A 20,542-nucleotide genomic window follows, 5' to 3' on the forward strand; every position below is an offset into this window, starting at 1 on the left:
GCCGAGGAACATTTTGGCCTTCCAAATAATTAAAGAGATTTGACTGTGATAAGCCTCTAGATTTCATATGGCCCTACAGTGCCCCCTAAAGCCTCTAATAATTTCACCTCGTAAAGTCAATTAATGACTGCATAAATTGATAAAATGCAGACCTGATGTGTGAAAATTGTCAGGGTCTGGATGGGGAAAAACAGGCTCAGACTCATCCCAAACAAGACAGGGTGGCTGTTGATTATAGTTGATTCCAGGACTGGACCATCTTTGGCTTTTGATTGGGCTGTGCTCCCCCAGCTCACAGTCTGCGTCCTCTTGGACTCACAGCTATTGTTCAAAGAGTAGGTGGAGACCATGGCCAGGAGGGCTTTTGCACAGTTTTAGATGATGTACTAGTTTTGGCCTTACCCAGAACAGGATGCATTGAAGATGGTCGCTCATGCCCTTGTCACGTCTACTGTAATGTGCTGTACATGAGGCTGCTCTTGAAGACTACCTGAAAACTTCAGCTGACCCAGAATTCAGTGGCACATATGTTTGGGGGTCAGCTGTGATACTTCCACATTGCACCTCTGCTGCAGGAGATGCACTGGTTATCATTAAGTTACCGAATTTCATTCAAGATGCTAGTTGTTACCTAAAGCCTTAAAAACTGCCATTCCTCAATAGCTTCTGTTCAACCTACCTGAAAAATTAGAGAATATCTGTCAACCCCAAGATGTAGATCAGACCAAGAAATCAACTCCACATTAAGACTAAAACTACTTTTATTAAGATTGGCTATAGTAATAGAATCTTGCAAGTCTGATTACGGTTTACTTCCTCCCTCTCTTACACTGTGAATTAGGAAGGTATCTGAGATGTATAGTATTCACATTCCTACTTCATTGTTTGGACTTAAGCGGTGTTTTCCTCCTCGGTGCTTTGGTAACAGATCTCCTCTCTCTCTGTCAAGGCCATCCACTTTACACTTTACATCATCTGCTACGGGTGCCCATCTACCAGGAAGTATGGTGGGAGGAGGCCCAGTGGCAAGCATTCTCTGGAATAGCTCATCCCCTGAAGCAAGAATGGCCCCCACTCCCATGGCCTTCTGGTAGCAGGTGAAAATCTGGCTTTTCCAAAGCTTTGGGGGATTAATTATAACAAGCAGTGTCATACCAAACAAAGTATAGCTCCCTAATTCGGGGAATTAGTTCTGGATTTTACTATTTTAATTAATTATAGCAGTGATCTTTGTACTGTATTTTATTTTGTAAATTCTGTAAACTGCCTTGAGTCTGTTATGCTTCAGGAAGTGGACATAGCTCATAAACAAAGAAACGAATGTTTCTGATGAATTGACCCTATGCAGATAGCTCTGAATCCTATGAAATTCATATTTTATTTCCCCAAAGAGACCCTTCCATGTAACCCCATTTATGGAAAGGCAGAACTAGTAAAAACCAGGCTTTGCCTAATTCCATTGAGAGGCCTTAAGAAGGTGAGTTTAACCTCTCAATAATTCCTGATGTTGCAGGCTCTTAATCCTCTCTGCCATGAGCATATGCTGAAACCCAAAAGTGTATCAAGTAGGTAATAAGTAACTAGTTTAGCTACACTAAACTAGAGCCTCGTGTGGTGCAGAGTGGTAGGAGGCACTATTGCAACCGAAACTCTCCCCACGACCCTAGTTCGATCCCAGCGGAAGCTGGATTCTCGAGTAGCCGGCTCAGGTCAACTCAGCCTTCCATCCTTCTGAGGTCGGTAAAATGAGGACCCAGCTCGCTGGGGAAGGTGACGACTGGGGAAGGCAATGGCAAGCCACCCAATATAGTCTGCCAAGAAAACAACGCGAAAGCAGCGTCCCCCCAAAGGGTCAGGCATGACTCGGTGCTTGCACAGGGACCTTTCACCTTTCACCTTAACTACACTGACACACTGTATTGATTTTACTTGAAATCCTGTGTGTGATCGTTGCTTTCCCTTTCCCCCTATTTCCCTTTTCTCAATAAGTTCTTTTTTTACAGTGGCTTTGTTGATTTTAGAAGGGAATTTCTTAATCTTTAGATGTACTGTACATTTAGGTTTTTTAAAAATTTAGTCAATGCACCTTCCTAATTCATGGGGACGAGCATGGACATATGTGGCAGAGCAAAAGAATACCTTGGGACATGCCAGTTGCGAGTCTGTGATGGCTTTTAAAAATTATTTCCTCTGGCAAGTTATATGCCAAGTAAAGAATGGCTCTGCAGACTGTCTTTTCTAGGCACCAGAAATGTGGTTAGCCTATGAAAGCAACTATACTTAGGAACTTAAATGGATGAAGTAGACTACAGTTTTCGACTGATAGTGTTTTGGACCATTTCAATCAACATAAGTTCAAAAAAGAGGGACAAACAATGGAAAGGACCAATTTCTGCAGGAGAACATTTACAAATGCTTTCCACAGTTATATCAAGTTATGAACATATAACATATATAACTTCTCTAAATCTAACTAAGCAAATCACTGGCTGGGAAAATGCAAGCTGGGCAACTAGCCATGGCCACAATAGAAGAAAAGCATTACCAAGGTAACCAAGGCCATGATGCTAGGCATTCAACTTCTCCCATGATGCAACCTGCCTATAAGCTAGAAACCATGGCAACTACAAAAATGGCAATTAGAGAAGTTGGAAGAGTTGCAAATTCACTAAAGAATGCCAATTTGCAAATCAAATATTATTTTTAGCCACTACTTACTGGTCTATTACTTGAAACAGTATTGTTTTCAGATCAATTGAAAGGATGCCAGATATTAAAAAAATCTTATAGATATGGAATAATAGATTGATCTGACCCCCTGCTGGACAAGCTGAATTGACAAAAATTGTGGAAATATCTGATTCAGATATTCAGAGTTCATGAACAAACCCACAAGGAAAATGGGTTTTGGAACCGAAATACATAATTCTCATTTGTATACAAGTGTATAGATATTAATAATAAATTAAGGAAAATGGGAGTGCTGGTGGGATTATTGTAAGCAGAATAATTATGAATACAACACACTTTTATTATTTGTATGATAGATGGACACCAGTGCAAACTGAGAGTTGCACTCAATCACCTGTTACTCAGCCTGAAGTTCTGAATACCATAGAATTCATGCTTGATGGTCCAAAACTTACATGTCAAAGGTAATTAATATTTCAACCCATAATCGCTAAGATCTAGAGGCCTGACAATGGTTCCACTTTATTTTGAGCAAGTCAAAATGATTGTGATCTATCTGTATGGCGGATTCTTTTGAAAAGGAAAAAAAAGGTATTAGCTGCTGTGGAGTCCTCTTTTAGAACCTCAGACTTATAAAATGAATTTGCTTGTTTTACTGTTTCTAGAACTGAATTTTACAGACATATTAAATTGGGTTAGTAGTTAAAACAAGCTGAAATTATACTGGGCCTTGGAAAGTTAATCATGAAATGGCATTGTTGTTCTCACTTTGAAAGACCTCTTCGAACTACAGTACTTCAAAATTCTTAAGCATTTTTATCAGTCTTTGAAGCTTGATTGGCACATCGGTTTTTTGGGTTTTAAATAGATTGTATGAGATATTTTAATAATTATTTTCTTTGCTTTCATCCCTGAACCTAGTAATTTTGCATGTGGGAACATTTATTTTGTAGAAAATGTGTCCTTCCAAATTGTTGATACACTAAGAGCTTATCAGTAAGGAGTTTTTGCTAAATGAAGGAATGGAATAATTACTGGATTACTAATTGGATAAACAGTTCAGTGAAAACCGTGAAACATTTGGTTTCATTTTGTTGTTGTATACATTGATGGAGATATTTGTCCTCAGTTCAGATATGTATTTTGCAGATGGGAGAAAAATGTCAAGGTACAGCACGATTTTTATTAGCAGTAGTGGATTTGTTATTTACCTCCCTTCAGTCAAATATGAAATTGTGTTGGATTTTTCAAACTTTCCCCTGGATTACAGATGCAAATTTAATTCTTTGGTGTAAAAGCATAAACCAGAAAATGACCAGAACAAATCAAAGTATGAAGAACTGTGAGCATAATATCCAACTTCTGCTCTATTGAGATGAGCTCTGCAGCTGTCTTAGAAGATAGTGGGTCTTTCCTCGCTATAGAAGTGCTATCTGATCATCCTTAAGTCTGCATAAAACAATGCTGGTATAACATTTATAATCCCCATTCCTTATCCCCATGATTAGTTACTGCATCTCTCCTAAGTCACTGCTGAATTGTGTTGTGATTTGTGAGCAAGTCAATCACTGTAAGCAAGGCGAGTGATTTTCTCCTCTGGCTTTGCTGCTGTTCCTCTTCAGCAAGCCACATACACATATACACATGCCCAGTGGGGGGAAAAAATCCACAAATGGGGTAAGTCTGGCAAATTGCATAATTCAGGGATTCCACCTGATTGCTTTTTCTTCTCTTCCTCCTTCACCCCATTTGGGAATCTCACAAGTTCAAAATAACTTGAAATTTTAAAAAAAACCACTTTGAATATGTGTTTCACAAACTTTTACATCAATTAAGCAGTACCAACCTGGTTCTCTTGGTCAGCATAGTCAGGAAACACACATGAATCTAGCAATGACAGTTCAGCTATTGGGTTTTTTGCATCTGGAAAACTGAGACCAACCATCTGCTAAGCAGTCTTCTCTCTAAGCAATGTATGAAACTGACATGCAGAGGAGATGCTCCCCATGGTTATTCAGGCACTGCAATGCACCTTTTGGGGGGATTAAGAGGTGGAAGTCATTCTTTAACTCGTCCTGGGGTATGGGGTGGTGGAGCTTCTGGTGGCTAGCATCACTTCCATTTATTTACATAGTATAACTCTACTGGATGAAGTGGTCAAGACCCTCCCTCTCATTGTATTCTGGAAATTCGATCTTTTCTACAGGAACTGCTGGGATTGTTGGATTGGTTGCAATAGAGGATGCTCCACTTTTCAATCCCTCCTTTTCTGCCTAACAGAAACACTCCTTTTCTTCTTCCTTCAGCTCCAGTTTAATACTTTTAAGGTTTTTTGCCTTCTCCAATTTCATTTTTAAAAATTGTTCCTCTTTCTCCAGTTCCCTTTTTTCCTTTCCACTTGAACCCCAGCTCCATTCTTTTTAACTGGTGTTGGGTTTCTAATTTCTTAATTCAAGTGGGTGGATGGGTCCTGTTGGGGTGCCTGGGCTGACTGCCCCAGTCTCTAGCATGACAGTTTCTGAGTCTGATATGTTGTCCCTCAAGATGTCTTCTGCTAGTTGGACAGCCAAATATGTCTTCCCAGATCTAAAGAACATAAAAGAGAGCTCTGCCCCCAACACTAGCCTAACCATCCCATCAAAGCCAAAAGCTAAAAAATAACTTTTGTTTGTGCAAGCCATTTTATCAGGTTTATAAAAAAGAATTGAGAAAAGAGGAATCTCACCCTGCTGTTATGTCCCAGGCAATAATAAGTGTTCTTTCATAAATGTGAAAGAGTGAATTCCCCCCACCCACTCTGGATGTCTTCTAGTGTTTTGTTTATCCCACCCCTGATACCATAGGGCAGACCCCACAGGGTGAGTGACTGAAGATCTCAAATCTCCCCTCCCAGAAGTCTCCTAGGTCTGCACAGAACTAGCCTCACTTCCCTGCCTTGGGGTAGCAACTTAATGGTTCCTGTTGCCACCGCCGCCTATCTTCCAGGAGGCACCTTACTTCACAATCCCCCCCAGCCCCCCATGTGTGAGAAAGATAGAGGCTCACACCACTTTAGTTGATTTACAGGTAGTGAAAAGATAAAAACAAAATTGAAAAAGAACCAAAACCATTTGTATAAAGCAACCTTCTGGATGCATAACTTACAGGTATGTGGCTAGAGGTTTCAGCCCATCTTTCCCCTTTGGGAGATAAAACAATCTTGCAAGAGATAAAATCTAACTCATTTTTTTAAAAAACCAAGGAACTGAATGTTAAGATATATAAGCCCAGTTTAAAGAAATGCATGCAGTGTTCTCGGCAGACAACAAAATGTTGCTGGTGGTGTTATAATCAGTGAGCTAGGGCAGAAACTCTACTCTCAGGTTAGATTTTCAGTTCACAAGAAGTTAATACTGAGAAAATAAAACTTCTGGAAAACAATCTCTGTTGTAACAGGTTTGTGTTGTCATCGAGTATTGGGGGAATGTGGAATGATATGTTATGACTGAGAAGAAGAAATCTACCAACACCCATTGCTTCACAGGGAGGAATTTCTAAGCAGAAAGGCATCATGCTAAATTCCACTATACTCAACTTCCATGTCTGCAAGCTATCCAACATGGGTCTACTGCCCCTTGAAGAAAGGCAAGGTAACATATCCTTTTGTTAAAAAATCTGATCATTTTATGCAAGGAGCATAAAGAAGGAAATGACAGCCATCCACAGCACTGACATGGTGTGGAAAGCCCACACATCAAAGGCACACACGATTTGTAAAGAAAGAACAGGAGGTATAAGTACCAGTATACACCACAAGGACATGTTGCTTCTTTCACAATTTCTGAGTAGCGTTTCTTCATATATGTGTAAGACTACTAGGTTATTCCATTGTCCCCCAAAATAGTTCACAAGACAAAAAAAGTCACAGTGAGAGTATAATGATAGTTGAGGGAACAGTCATCTTATTGCACAATAAAAAGAAGCCTGCCAAGTTACTTCTGAAGAGTGCCTTTGAGACCAATGAACAGAAGTGACCACAGTCTTCTAAATATTTACTTGCAATACTGTGCTACCAGTTCAACTGCACAGCTTCTTTGAGCAGCTGAGTTCAGCATATTTGGAAAATCTCTTTCACATCCTGAAACTGTACCTATCTTTTCATGGCCACCACGACAGACTATGCTGAGAAGCAGTTCAATTACCATACATACATCCCTAACTATATTATCAACAGTAGTCTTTTTTATCCTAAATTCTATGCAGCATAGGGTGAAGATGATCTGTACCCTCAAATAGATTGTCTGAGCATCTGGAAGCTGGCAATCCAGTTCTCCTCAACCTACAGTATTAGGACAAATTCAGCCTATCAATGGGTGCATGTGGGATAAACCCATCTTCACCCTAACTATACATGGTGGATGTATGCACCTTGACAATCCATCTGTCAACATCAGGATAATCCCTGAATAACAGTTTGAAATCCTCTTACATCAGTATATAGTGGCTCCCAGACTCTTTTAATGCAGTGCAATAAATCTCCTAACTCAGCAAAATGTCTGTGTTTCTTCCCTCTCCAGAACCATGTGCTCCCACTTTATCAGGCAGACAATGGAAGGCCATAAGCAATCCTGAGAGGATGTCCCACATTTGAAGCTCAACATTGAGGGAACCATAACATTTTACATGCAAAGGGTGCTACTGCTAGATTTTTAATTGCATGGCTACTATGTGAAGCTTCTGTGCTGAAATGCCATGTTTGAATAATCACTTGTCACTAAGAGACCAAAGCAGAACTGGGGTGCCAAGGATGAGAAGGGCTCTGTGTGAGAGAAGCAACCAAACTGACAGGCTCAGTGACATAAACTTAGTCAACTTGGTACAGCTTGACTAAGCTTCTAGGCTCCAACTCAGAAGATGACTCTAAAACATAGGACATAACATGGTACAGCTAGATGAAAATCTTTACTTCATACTAAGATGAATCCACTATAACAGCTGATTGCCCTGGGCCAACATTGAAGTGTAGCCTCTTTTACCTACTTCTGGTGCTTCTTTTCCCTGTCCTTCCAATGGTTAAATAGATTTATCCCTGCATTTTTCAATTTGAAGAAGGGCAACTCTGGTTGTAGATGTTATTGACATCACTTCCCTGAGAAATTCCAGCTCTCAACTGTGTTGCACCTAATTATTTTCTGTCCGTTGCATGATTGTAGCAATGATGGCAATGCCAAGTTGAAAAGGGGCAGGTTAATGTAATGGAAGTCTAAGATCTTAATACATGTGACAAGAGAAATGAACAATTTGGATGAGAATATTATTGAGAATGTACAATAATCGAAAGCACAGTGAACGGAATTGTGTAGTTTCCATACAGCCATAAGCATCTGTGCTCAGAAGGGAGGGAGGCATTGCATTACCAACGTTTTTAGACCTTGAGGCACACATTACAACTTAATACAGGAGAATGAGAGAAATTTTCCACTCTCAAACAAATACCATGGAGTATAACCCCATTTACTAACAAGATCCTTGGGTTACTATCCTTCCATGTTTTAAAGCATCAAAGTAGGGGCCACCAACAAACAACAAACAAATCATAAAATTGGAAGGGACCTTGAAGATCTTTTGTTCCAACCCATTGCTTAGGTCAGGAATCCTCAAACCATCCCAGACAAATAGCTATGCAACCTTTGTTCTAGTGATTGAGTATTTAGCCTTCTCTTCTTTAGACTAACAAAGGCAGTTCCTTAATTGTTCTTCACAGGATTTAACCTCCAAGCTCCTCACCATCTTTTGTTAATCTGCTCTGCACTCTTTCCAATTTCTCAGCTTCCTTCTTGTATTGTGGCAACCAAAACTGGAAACAGTATGGCAGCTGCAGTCTAACCAGTACAGCAGAAAATGGAACGATCACTTCCTTTGATCTTTATACTATTTCTCTGTTGATGTAGCCCAAAATTGCATTAGCTTTTTTGGCAGGTGCAGCACACTGCTACCTTATGCTTAATCTGTGATCTACCAGGATATCCAGTTTCTTCTCACAAGTACTGCTGCTGAGCTAGTGCATCTGATTTTTTCATATCCAATGCAGAACCTTACATTTCTTGCCACTGAACAGCATTTCGTTGGATACAACCCAATGTTCAAGCCTATCAAGATTTGTTTGAACCTTGAGCCTATCTTCTGAGGTGTTAGTAATCCCCCTTGTGTCATCTACAGATTAGATGAGCATCCCTTCTATACCCTCATCTAAGTCATTTATAAAAATCTTGGGGAGCATTGGGCCCAAGACAGAACCCAGAAGTACCCTACTATGTATCTCCTAGCATGTAGGTCCATTAAGGATAATGTACTGAGTACAATTCTTCAACCGTGAATCCATATGGTGTTGGGACTATCCATCCTACAGTGTTCCATTTTATTAAGGAGACTATGGCCCACTTTATCAAATGCCTCATTGAAACCGAGGTACACCATACCCACAACATTCCCTTGGTCTAATCTAGTCATGTTGTTAAACAAAGCAGTAAGATTTGTCTGATATGACCTATATTTTACAAACCCTTGCTGGCTTCTAGTAATCACCTTGTTCCTTTCTTATTGCTTGCAAACCACACTTGACAACCTTTTTTAGGATTTTCCAAGATATTAATGGTAAGTTGATTGGTCTGTAGTTTCCTCAGTCCATTTACCTCTCCTTTTTAACATTTTGAACGTTAGCTCTTCTATTTTTCTGCACTTCCACCGTATACCAGACGTTCTCAAAGATTACAGTCAGTGATTCTGTAAAAAAATTCCTTTACAATTGTTATTATTTGCCAAAAGTTTCAGAAAGAACATGACAATCCTGTGTCCAGTAATCTGCCTAAGGAAATAAACACAACTGAGAGTGTTGGTTTACATTACAGTACTCTTTCAAGCAATTATCCCTGTATTAAGGTACAGCCCAGCCATCAATAAACAGTTTCTAGAAATTTGTGGTTATATTATAATATTATATATTGTCACAGTATTCAGACCAAGGCACAAGGACTAGTATTAAAGCACTTTAGTTGCACTCAATTTATAGTACTTGGACACTGAATAACGAAGTGTTACATTATTTGAATACAAGGGGTAGGGTGAATGGAATCCCTTGTTAGATGTGTTTGTCGCATGTTCACGTTTTGATGTTAGTGATCTGGATTCGCCATTCTGTTTACTTACCTTCTTATTGTATTTTTTATTTGGCTTTTTGTATTTGTAAGCCATCCAGAGTTGGTCTATGGTCAAGCGGCACCAAAGTAAAATTAAATAAATAAATCGAAACGAGGAGAAGTGCCTATAAGAGATTATAACCCTTATCACCCAACAAGTCATACCTGGCCAAATGTCATAATGCTGAGTACTGGAAATCCTGCAGGTACGTATTTTACAATATTCAGCTACCTCTAGAACAATGTGTAATACGATACTTGTAAAAAAACAGTTTTGTGCCAGCTACCACAGACCTCCTGCCAGGACTGGGTCCTCCTATCAAAGCACTTCCATTATGCTGGGCCAAAAGAGATAAGCGCTCTGCTAATGCTTTGATGAAGCTTTCAGGTGAGCTACAGTGAATCATGTTTGGCAATGTTGGATCAGTAAAACTCTCTGGCATATCATTACAGTCAACGTCTGAGTCAGAGCTGCTTCCTCCCACCTTGCCATCTGGGAAGCCACCTGCATGCTTTGTCTGTCCAGTTATTTATAAAAACAGCACATTATTCTCTTGCAAGAAGCAGCATCAGAGAACTGAAAGCAGAAGATAGTTATTCTCTTTCTCTCTCCCTACTTTTCCTGCCATGGGTGGCAGGAGAAGCTGGGGGAAAGAAGCAGAATAGAATGCCTCCATTAGTGTCAGTTCTCTGATTCTGTGGAGTGACCACTGTGGGACTGGTGAACTGACATCCAAAGTCCCACAGGTCTTCTGCTGACAACAACTAGGACCAATGGAGGTGTTCCACATCTGCCTCTCTCCTCCCTTTATAGAGACACATCCCCCATTCTGCTTCACTGCTGAGGCAGAATAGGAGTTGGAAGTGCAGTCAACTCACCTTTCCTGCCCATGTATTTTCTGCCTGCTTCTGCATTGGATGACAGTACTTTACTGCTGCTGGGCAGAGGGGTCCTAAGTGAGTAAAGCTCAAACTGCCAGTCTTAAGGGAGTGCAGTTATAAAACTAGCAACAAAGGAAACAAAGGCTGGAGCACAGCTTGATTAGCCTTAGCCCACCAGTTCCAAGAGGCATCCTGGAAGACTGTTAACATTGTGGGGGGATGATTCAACAATACTTTGTTTGACAGGGGAAACTGCTTTTAAAAATCCAAGCCTTGTATTTAGGTCCAATATTTTGTAGATGCACACAGTGTCATCTTCAGAAAGAGGATATCCTACTGCAACACCGGTTTAAGAGTCTACCTACTTCTTCCTGATCTTGGCAACAGCTGCTGTTCCTGTTCTCTTTCCTGTTCCTCCGGAGACAGCTAATGTTGTATGCATTAAGCTGGTTTGAGCAGGTTTGAAGTAACAGATACTGTTGTACTGCTATTGTATTTTTAGCAAATGTAGCTCTTTTTGCTTGTTCATTGTGCTGAACAAGATTCTGGGCTGTTCTTATGCTTACCCCTAGGCCACTTACTGGATGAAAGATTAAAGAAGGATGCAAAGTAAAACATGTTTTAATCTTTTCACAAGGCTCAAAAATGAGAATAATGGTTGGATGTTCAGGTATTTTTGATTAACAGCTCTCTCATTATTGTACATTGCTCTTCCATTTTTTTAAAAAAATATATGCAGTTGCAAACTAGAAGATACGACTTTATATAAAGCTCAGAATCATATTTTAAATAAATCACAGTTTGCCATTAATCTCCAAAACCATGTTAGTCAGTTTTACCTGCTTACAGATTAAAAAAAATCCTCAGATTTTCTTCACCTCATCAGCAGACACATGGAAAATAGAAACCTTTCAGTTAGGTTAAGTTCCTAACAGAAATTTGCAGTTGACATAAAACTGCATCTTTTTTGAGTCATCTGCAATTGGCTGGAAGGCAAATATACTAGAAGACAGAAATACAATTCAAAATAACCTTGATAAGTTAAAGAAAGGGGCTGAAAAATAACAATGAAATTGAACAGGCATAAATGTGAAGTTCTCTTGGTAAAGAGAATCAGATACATGGGTATAGAATGAGAAATACCTGGCTTAGCAGCAGTACCTATGAAAACTATTTTGGAATAGCAATTACTCTCAAATGAGTGAATCAGAATGGGATGAGGCTACAAAAAAAGCTTATGCAAATTTAGGCCACACCAGCAAAATATAGTTTCCAAACTATGAGAAGTAAGAGGTCTACTTTTTTCTGCATTGGTCAGACTGTACCTCAAAGATTGTATTCAGTTTTTGGGAACTGAAGGATCTGAACTAGAACAGGTTCAGGGAAGGACAGTGAGGGTGATAGGGAGCTAGAAACTAATCCTAAGGCAGGAAATAAAAGAAATTGTAAAGATGTAGCCTTGAGATACATCAGCACTCTTTGTGTATGTATACTGTGCTGAAAAGCAGGATTAAAATCAAATCAAATCAAATCAAATCAAATCAAACAAACAAATAAATACCTGAAAGGATGTCACACTGAAGAAGACTAAGATCTCTGTGATTTCAGAGGGCAGAACATGAAATAATGGCCTTTAAATTACAGGAAGACATATACTGATGGAATGTTATGAATAATTTCCTAACAGTAAGAACAGTTTTATAGTAGTACTAAGTATCTAGAGAGGTGGGGGTTCGCCTTCACTGGATGTGTTCAAACATTTATCATGGTTATTGTGGGTGTTTTAGTATTAATTTAATATTAATTAAATAATTAAATAATTAATTTAATAAAGTGTAGACTGTGCAACCAATCTTACTTGTACTCATGCCATATGCAATATTCCATGCTAATAGTAAAGTCAGTACCAGTCAGTTTTGGTATATTTTGGCCAGTATGACACAAGTGCAATAAAAGCCCAGTTTTATCCCAAGCACACTAACCTAAAGAAGCTAAAGTCTCTACTCTAAAGACTGTCTTGCATACCAACCGACTGTTGCCTACATCCTATCAGCTAGGAGGTATGTGCAGTGTACTGACACATTAATACATATACGATACACACTGAAATATGGTTTATTTTTCATGAATCAAGTAGTGAAAATTATGTTATGAATACAAGTTTTTACCCCAATAAGTATTTGTTATGATGTGAGAAGTCCCTGCCTCTTAGAAACCGATGTTGATATGACATTTCTGCCCTTGGTAACTCTTTTTAAGCTTCTCTGTTATCAGAAATTAGTGTTCCTTAAGAAACTGAATGACACCCCCTCCCCCAAATTTCTCTCCAAAACATTAAACAAACGGCGCTAGAAACCTCCGAAACACCGCCAGCACGTCGCGACCAACAGCGGATACCGTACGCTATCCCTGGCCGCTCCCCCTCCTCCTTCGCTCACCAATCATGAGAGAGCGGAGGGTTGAGGCATCCTTCCAGGGGACGTCATCTGGGCGTGCCGGCCCAGTTTTTCCTGACTTGCGCGCGCCTTTGGATGACGTCTCGGTGCTGCTTCTGAGAGCGTAATTTTTATTTCCAGCAGCTTGGAGCGTGAGAACGGTGAAAGGTGGATGAGTCCGGGAAAATCCGGGCGGAGAGTAACCTAAGAATTTTGTAGGTTCGAGCAGGGTAGGTTGAGCCTCTAAAAACTGGCTCGCTTGGTTATTCTCGACTGAATTAGGTCTTGCTTTGATTCCAAGGAGTCGTAAAATGTTCATCCCGTTCTTTCTTTAGTAGGAGGCTCCTGAAAAAGGATCCCGTCATATTTTTGTAGAATTAAAAGAAAAGCATGGTAGTTTTGCTTTCCATTCTGAAAGCAGAGTTTGTTACAATGAGAGGCATTGTGCAGAGCAGATGTCTTCTGTTGTGCTCCAAGCCCTCAGAACACATCTGTGTGGTGTAGGACTTACCTTTTAGGTTTCAGAACAGAAAGAGCCACTAGACTGCTTAGGTGAGACTGCACAACTTTACTCACACGGTTAATTTGATACTGAAATATAGACAGCCATGTTTCTTCTGGGCACTGTTGGCTATCTGCACTGTAGTGGCTTTTTGAAGTCTATTTCTAAAGCCTCTTAGCCCTGCTATACATTCTGAAGTAGACCAGCCTATAATGTGCTTACTGCTCCCTCCACTGAGTTTGAAAGCTACCTAAATACTAGGGGAAAGTGCTTGTGGTATGACATATAGAAGAAAAAGTGTTCTGTGACAGCAGTCTGTGGAGTAGTCGGATCAAAGGCAGATGGGTCAAAGTTCTGCCTCCATCCAGAAATAGCAACCCCAGCTGAAAAAATAACTTGCTCACTCCCCCTCACCCCATCCTTTGGTAGAGAACATTTCTGTAATTTACAGAAAGTACATACTGCATAATTTTGCATGTTTTGATTCCAAACAGCTGTCATGAGAAAGCACCTGATCTGCGATGGTCTTCTAGCATCTAGAATTGGGTATTAACAGTGATATTCTCTTGGGGGGGATGCTGGTTGTAATGCTGTGATATATAATTGAGAATAATAACTCTAAGGAGTTTTCCTAAATAAAATCTTTTATTTTTCATTTTCTTTCTTTCACTATTTGCATTAGGTAAACTATACTCTTTTTTAAACGGAGTAGAAACAAAGAAGAAGTAGGATGCTGTCAAGGCCTAAGCCCGGAGAGTCAGAGGCAGATCTGCTTAGGTTCCAGAATCAGTTCCTGGAGACTAAAGCATCCCCAGCAGTTAAATTAGTAAAGAAAGCAGATAAAAGAAGAGGAGATGTGGAAAGAGACAGTGATGACAGACTCCCATTGCAACTCAGCAAGGATGTGGTGACCCTGGATGGTATGTTCCTTTCAAATTATTTTATGCTGATAATTGACAATTTCAAAAAAAGATATAGCCAGAAATGTATCACCTTGTTCATTAGGGTTGTTATATTTTCATGGCATGCTGATGTAGCCCTGTCCACATTTTATATGATAAAATGCCATATGTGGTTTAGTCTAAATTAACCTTCCCTAATCTAGAATCATCTGGTGTACTACTCTGGTGTACTACAGCATCTGATTTCTTTCTTCCTCTTCTTCTTCTTCCTCCTCACATTTGTCTTGCTTGATTGAAGAGTCTGCTTGGTTCAACCATGCTTGCCATTTCACTCCATCTGCAGCATTTCTACAGTTGAGCTTCACAGGGTGCACATAATTTTTTGTTAGTTGAGCCAGAGCATTTTCAGTCATTCCTTTGGCTGGTGACCTTCTGCATGTAATTGTAGAGCTGTTCTTGCAATGGAGTGGTTGCTACTATGTAGTGCATGGCCATTACCACTGCAGGTGTGATTCTCAGTGAGAAATATATTTTCATTGGTCTAGTCTTGCTATGCCAAGTGACACAGTAGCATTCTCATCTGTACAGTGTGGAGAGCCTGCTTATGTGTCTTTGATGATGGCCAACATTCCACTCCATGCATTGCTACTGGCCTGATGACCATTTGGTAGACTTTGGATTTCAGTATAGAGAAATTTTCTTATTGCATAGAACACCAGTAACTTGGTGTCATTTCATCCAGGCAGCATTTATTTTTATTTGTTATCTAGTAGCCTGCCACACTTAGAATCATGTATAACCCAGGTATTTGAACCAGTCATCTTACTGAATTTGATATGATCAATCTTGAGTAGACTATTGGTCTGGAAACCGCATTCAGGGTATTAAGTCTTCTTAATATTGAGCTTTATTCCAAAGTCAGTAAGATGCATCTTCCATTCCTGTACTAGTTGTTTGAGCTTGCTTTGTGTTTTGCTAGCAATCATGATATCATCACATATAATAAGTCCATGAGTGTTGTGATTGGAGGTTTCTGGTTACAGTGTCTGCACAGATAATGAAGAGCAATGGTGAAAGGTAGATCCCTGGTGAACATCTGTGCAGATTAGAAAAGCATTTAAGTGTCTGGCAGCACTACTTACTAAGCTGGTAATGTTATGGTACAGTGGTTGTACCTAGGAGATGTAGACCTTGAATACATTATATAATCTAAGTGATAGCCAGATGAGGTCATGTGGTACTTGGTTGAATGCATTTTCTAGGCTGGTGAATGCCACATGTGTGGTCTTTTTTTCTTGTGTTTCTCCATCAATAGGTGCGCAGCATTTATTGTGTGAGTTTTTCCACAGTTTGTTACAAAGCCACGCTGGTTTGGCAAAATGGGGATGTCTCAGAGATGAGCATCTAATATATATTCAAAAAATGTCATGGTGAAGTATAGTAGCTGAGTTGGCCTGTAGTTTGAGCAGTCATGTATGAATGAATATCTTTATTACAGTCTTTAACCAGCCTCTACAATAAAAGAAGATAGTTTAATCCAACAATTCATTGTCAGAAAAAACCAAAACTATAAAACAGTGAAACAATATGTCTAATTAAAAGTTTTGCGAAATTGTATAACTTGATAAAAACATTTGGCCACCTGGTGTGTGAGTATAGAGTCAGCATCTCTTAAAAAGAAACATAAAATTTATCCGTATGACCCTCAAATTTAGAGAAGATTGGTGAGATCAGAGCACGTCTTGGGGCATCGTAAAAAGGACACCATATGAGGACATGGACAAGAGTTTCTACCTCCCTGGATCCACAAGGGCAAAGTCTCTGTGAATAAGGAGTCCTACAAAATCTTCCTGAGCAGTCATGTATATTGTTTTTGTCTTTCCAGATTGGGATTGTTGTATAGGTCTGCCAGACTGATAGTGATTCATTTTTTTCTAAATTTTGTTGAACAGTGCTGTAAGTTATTCTGCTCCTTGTGCTCCAAGTAGCTTCCAGATTTCAACTGGGATGTCATCCAGGCTAGTCACTTTGTTGTTTCTCCTCTTGAAGATGGCAGTTGAGACTTCCTCAATACTGATGGCAGGTAGCAAACCAGAAATAGGGTCAGTTTAGCCAGTCATGGATGAGGGAACTGTTTAATGCAGGTTGTCTCAAAATAGTTCCTACATCGACAGTATATGTCTTTTGGCTGTTGTAGCAGCCAGTCATTCTTATCTTTGATATTGATGACATGTCCTAAATTTTGTATGGAGCATTCACATGCTATAGTTGACTTTCTTTGTGCCATCAGGCTTGTCTAATTGGTTGTATAGATCTTGGTAGTGTACAGACTTTGCAGCAGTCACTTTTTGCTTTGCAGCAAATTTTAGCTCCTGATATTGCCTGTGGTTATCAGCATTTTTTGTTCTCAGCCAGATTTTGTTGGCATTCCTTTTTGCCTTAATGGCCTGATACACACCGTAGTTCCACCCTAAGGTTTGTTTATCATTGAAGTATCAGGCAGATTTTGTGCTTCCTAAGATGGCTGCGGCCCAGATTTTAATACGTTCAACAACCTGTTCTAGATATTAGTTGTTGTTGGCTTCTGGTGGGAATGGCAGACTGAACAGCTGTGTCCATGGGTTCAGCAGGCAGAGCTGACAATGCAGTAACTTTTTTCAGGCTCAGGCAGGTTTTTCTGAAGCCTAGAAACCTTCTCCGGATACAGAAGAACCTGGAATTATCCCATCTGTCCTCTGGATGGCTGCTTGCAGCCAGAAGTTCACAAACAGCATTTTGCGTTCAACTGGTAAGAGCCAGCTGGGAGGTGGGGATTTCATCACTTTCCAAGCCACGCTGTAGCCTTACAGGGACACTAAGGCTGGCCACCCCATTTCTAAATCACCAATTTGTATTTTTTTTAAGTATATGTAACCCAAGAGAGGCTTTCTACAATGAGGAGAAGCTGGTTCTCTTGGTGCTTAATGTTATTTTTGGGATTACTTTTTAATTTTTTTTTAAGTTTTGGATTTCGTTTTCCTTCCAAATATAAAGGAGGATTGAGAGTAAACAATTGTCTTCCTGTTACTATTTTTGTATTAAATTTGAAGATATTAGTATTTTTCTATATGTTGAATCGGCTGATTTGAACCTTCAGCTTTCTGTTTTCACTTTCCCTTGAGAACCATCTGCTATTTCGCTCTCACTTTATGTAAACACACTTCGGAACTCTTCCATATCTTCGACTTTCACTGGTTAAGTTCCTAGGGGGCACCAAAATCTACTGCATGAGACATGGAGGATTTCAAACAGATTCTTTCTGACTTCTAGCAAGATTTTAAACAGATCTCTTCTGACTTCTATCAAGCTTTTATGCAAAATATCCAGGACATTGTGGAAAATATGAGATCTAAAATATGCCATCAGGTTGGGGATGTGGTGGATGAAATTGAGGAATTTAAGAGCAATAGAAAGGTCTTTTTTAAGAGTGAGATTGGGATTCTTATCGAGATGCTGTATGAAGATTGGACAGTGGAGTTGGAGAAATCTAAGGGAGAGAGTGATCTCCAAGACATAAGTAAAATCGATCTCCTGGTAGAATGCCATGAAAAGAACCAGGAATCTTTGAGGGGGGCAGTTGAGCTGTTTGATTCTTTCAAGAGCAAAGCTCTGTGCACATTGTGGGGATATGTAACTGCTCTGGTTTATTTTGAACTGGGATGAGGGTTGAAGAATGTTCATCTGGTTTGATTTAAGGATTTGATTGATGCTATTTGCTTTTAAGAATTTGGATTTACTGTTTTGAATTGTCTTTGTTTTTTGGGTTTATTAAGATTGGGATTATTAACGTTGTACTATTAAGTATAATAGACAACTTATGAGCTTTTTAATTTGATTCTTATTATAGTAGACAGAAATGTACAGAATAGTGGGTTTTTTGTTGTTTATTCGTTTAGTCACTTCCGACTCTTCATGACTTCATGGATCAGCCCATGCCAGAGCTTCCTGTTGGTTGTCAACACCCCCAGCTCCTCCAAGGATGAGTCCATCACCTCTAGAATATCATCTATCCATCTTGCCCTTGGTCGGCCCCTCTTCCTTTTGCCTTCCACTTTCCCTAGCATCATCGTCTTCTCCAGGGTGTCCTGTCTTCTCGTTATGTGGCCAAAGTATTTCAGTTTTGCCTTTAATATCATTCCCTCAAGAGAGCAGTCTGGCTTTATTTCCTGGAGTATGGACTGGTTTGATCTTCTTGCAGTCCAAGGCACTCTCAGAATTTTCCTCCAACACCACAGTTCCAAAGCATCGATCTTCCTTCTCTCAGCCTTCCTTATGGTCCAGCTCTCGCAGCCATATGTTACTACGGGGAACACCATTGCTTTAACTATGCAGACCTTTGTTGTCAGCGTGATGTCTCTGCTCTTGACTATTTTATCGAGATTTGTCATTGCTCTTCTCCCAAGGATTAAGCGTCTTCTGATTTCCTGTCTGCAGTCAGCATCTGCAGTAATCTTTGCACCTAGAAATACAAAGTCTTTCACTGCTTCTACATTTTCTCCCTCTATTTGCCAGTTATCAATCAAGCTGGTTGCCATAATCTTGGTTTTTTTGAGGTTTAGCTGCAAGCCAGCTTTTGCACTTTCTTCTTTCACCTTCATCATAAGGCTCCTCAGTTCCTCTTCGCTTTCAGCCATCAAAGTGGTATCATCTACATATCTGAGATTGTTAATGTTTCTTCCAGCGATTTTAACCCCAGCCTTGGATTCCTCAAGCCCAGCACGTCGCATGATGTGTTCTGCGTACAAGTTGAATAGGTAGGGTGAGAGTATACAGCCCTGCCTTACTCCTTTCCCAATCTTAAACCAGTCCGTTGTTCCATGGTCTGTTCTTACCATTGCTACTTGGTTGTTGTACAGATTCCTCAGGAGGCAGAAAAGATGACTTGGTATCCCCATACCGCTAAGAACTTGCCACAATTTGTTATGGTCCACACAGTCAAAGGCTTTAGAATAGTCAATAAAACAGAAATAGATGTTCTTCTGAAACTCCCTGGCTTTTTCCATTATCCAGCGGATATTGGCAATTTGGTCTCTAGTTCCTCTGCCTTTTCTAAACCCAGCTTGTACATCTGGCAATTCTCGCTCCATGAATTGCTGAAGTCTATCTTGCGGGATCTTGAGCATTACCTTACTGGCATGTGAAATGAGTGCCACTGCTCAAGAGTTTGAACATTCTTTAGTGTTTCCCTTTTTTGGTACGGAGATATAAGTTGATTTTTTCCAGTCTGATGGCCATTCTTGTGTTTTCCAAATTTGCTGGCATATAGCATGCATTACCTTGACAGTATCATCTTGCAAGATTTTGAACAGTTCAGCTGGGATGCCGTTGTCTCCTGCTGCCTTGTTATTAGCAATGCTTCTTAAGGCCCATTTAACCTCACTCTTTAGGATATCTGGCTCTAGCTCACTGACCACACCGTCAAAGCTATCCCGGATATTGTTATCCTTCCTATACAGGTCTTCTGTATATTCTTGCGACCTTTTCTTGATCTCTTCTTCTGTTAGGTCCTTGCCATCTTTGTTTTTGATCATACAGAATAGTGGTAGGAAGGGAATAATTAAATAGGTGTTATCTTTTGGATGGGAGAAAGATGTTTAGGAGGTTTATATGAACTTTTTTTCTCTTTATTTTAATATAAGGAGGAGGAGTAACTATACTTAGTGATTTTTATTATGTGTTAGAGTGGAATGACTTATAGAAATAATGTGGTGTTTTGGTTTAATGTAGAGTAAGAGATTGATTTTGGAAATGTTTGTATATCCTTGCTGTTAAAAGTCAGAAACCACATCTTTTTGTAAATTTGAAAAATTTTTCTCTTGTGTTTCTGTACCTTTTTAGTTTTTTTCTTTCTTTGTATTTTTTTGTTTTTCTGTAGTTTTTATTCTTCTTTTGAAACTAAATAAAATTTACTATAGA

At 39.7% G+C, this 20,542-nt stretch overlaps 1 protein-coding gene across 1 annotated transcript in view; it reads left to right on the forward strand.

Annotated features, from left to right (window-relative positions):
- Nucleotides 1-13,314: 13,314 nt before the first annotated feature.
- The window catches only part of RPAP1 (RNA polymerase II associated protein 1), a 68,156-nt gene continuing 60,928 nt past the window's right edge, over nt 13,315-20,542 (forward strand). Inside the window, exons 1-2 of the mRNA XM_063289917.1 lie at nt 13,315-13,413; nt 14,368-14,605. Coding sequence (XP_063145987.1) covers nt 14,416-14,605 — 190 coding nt within the window. The 5' untranslated portion in view covers nt 13,315-13,413; nt 14,368-14,415. The remainder of the gene's footprint in view (nt 13,414-14,367; nt 14,606-20,542) is intronic.

Source organism: Candoia aspera, chromosome 1 (assembly GCF_035149785.1).
Source record: "Candoia aspera isolate rCanAsp1 chromosome 1, rCanAsp1.hap2, whole genome shotgun sequence".
In the NCBI taxonomy this organism is placed as follows: Eukaryota; Metazoa; Chordata; class Lepidosauria; order Squamata; family Boidae; genus Candoia; species Candoia aspera.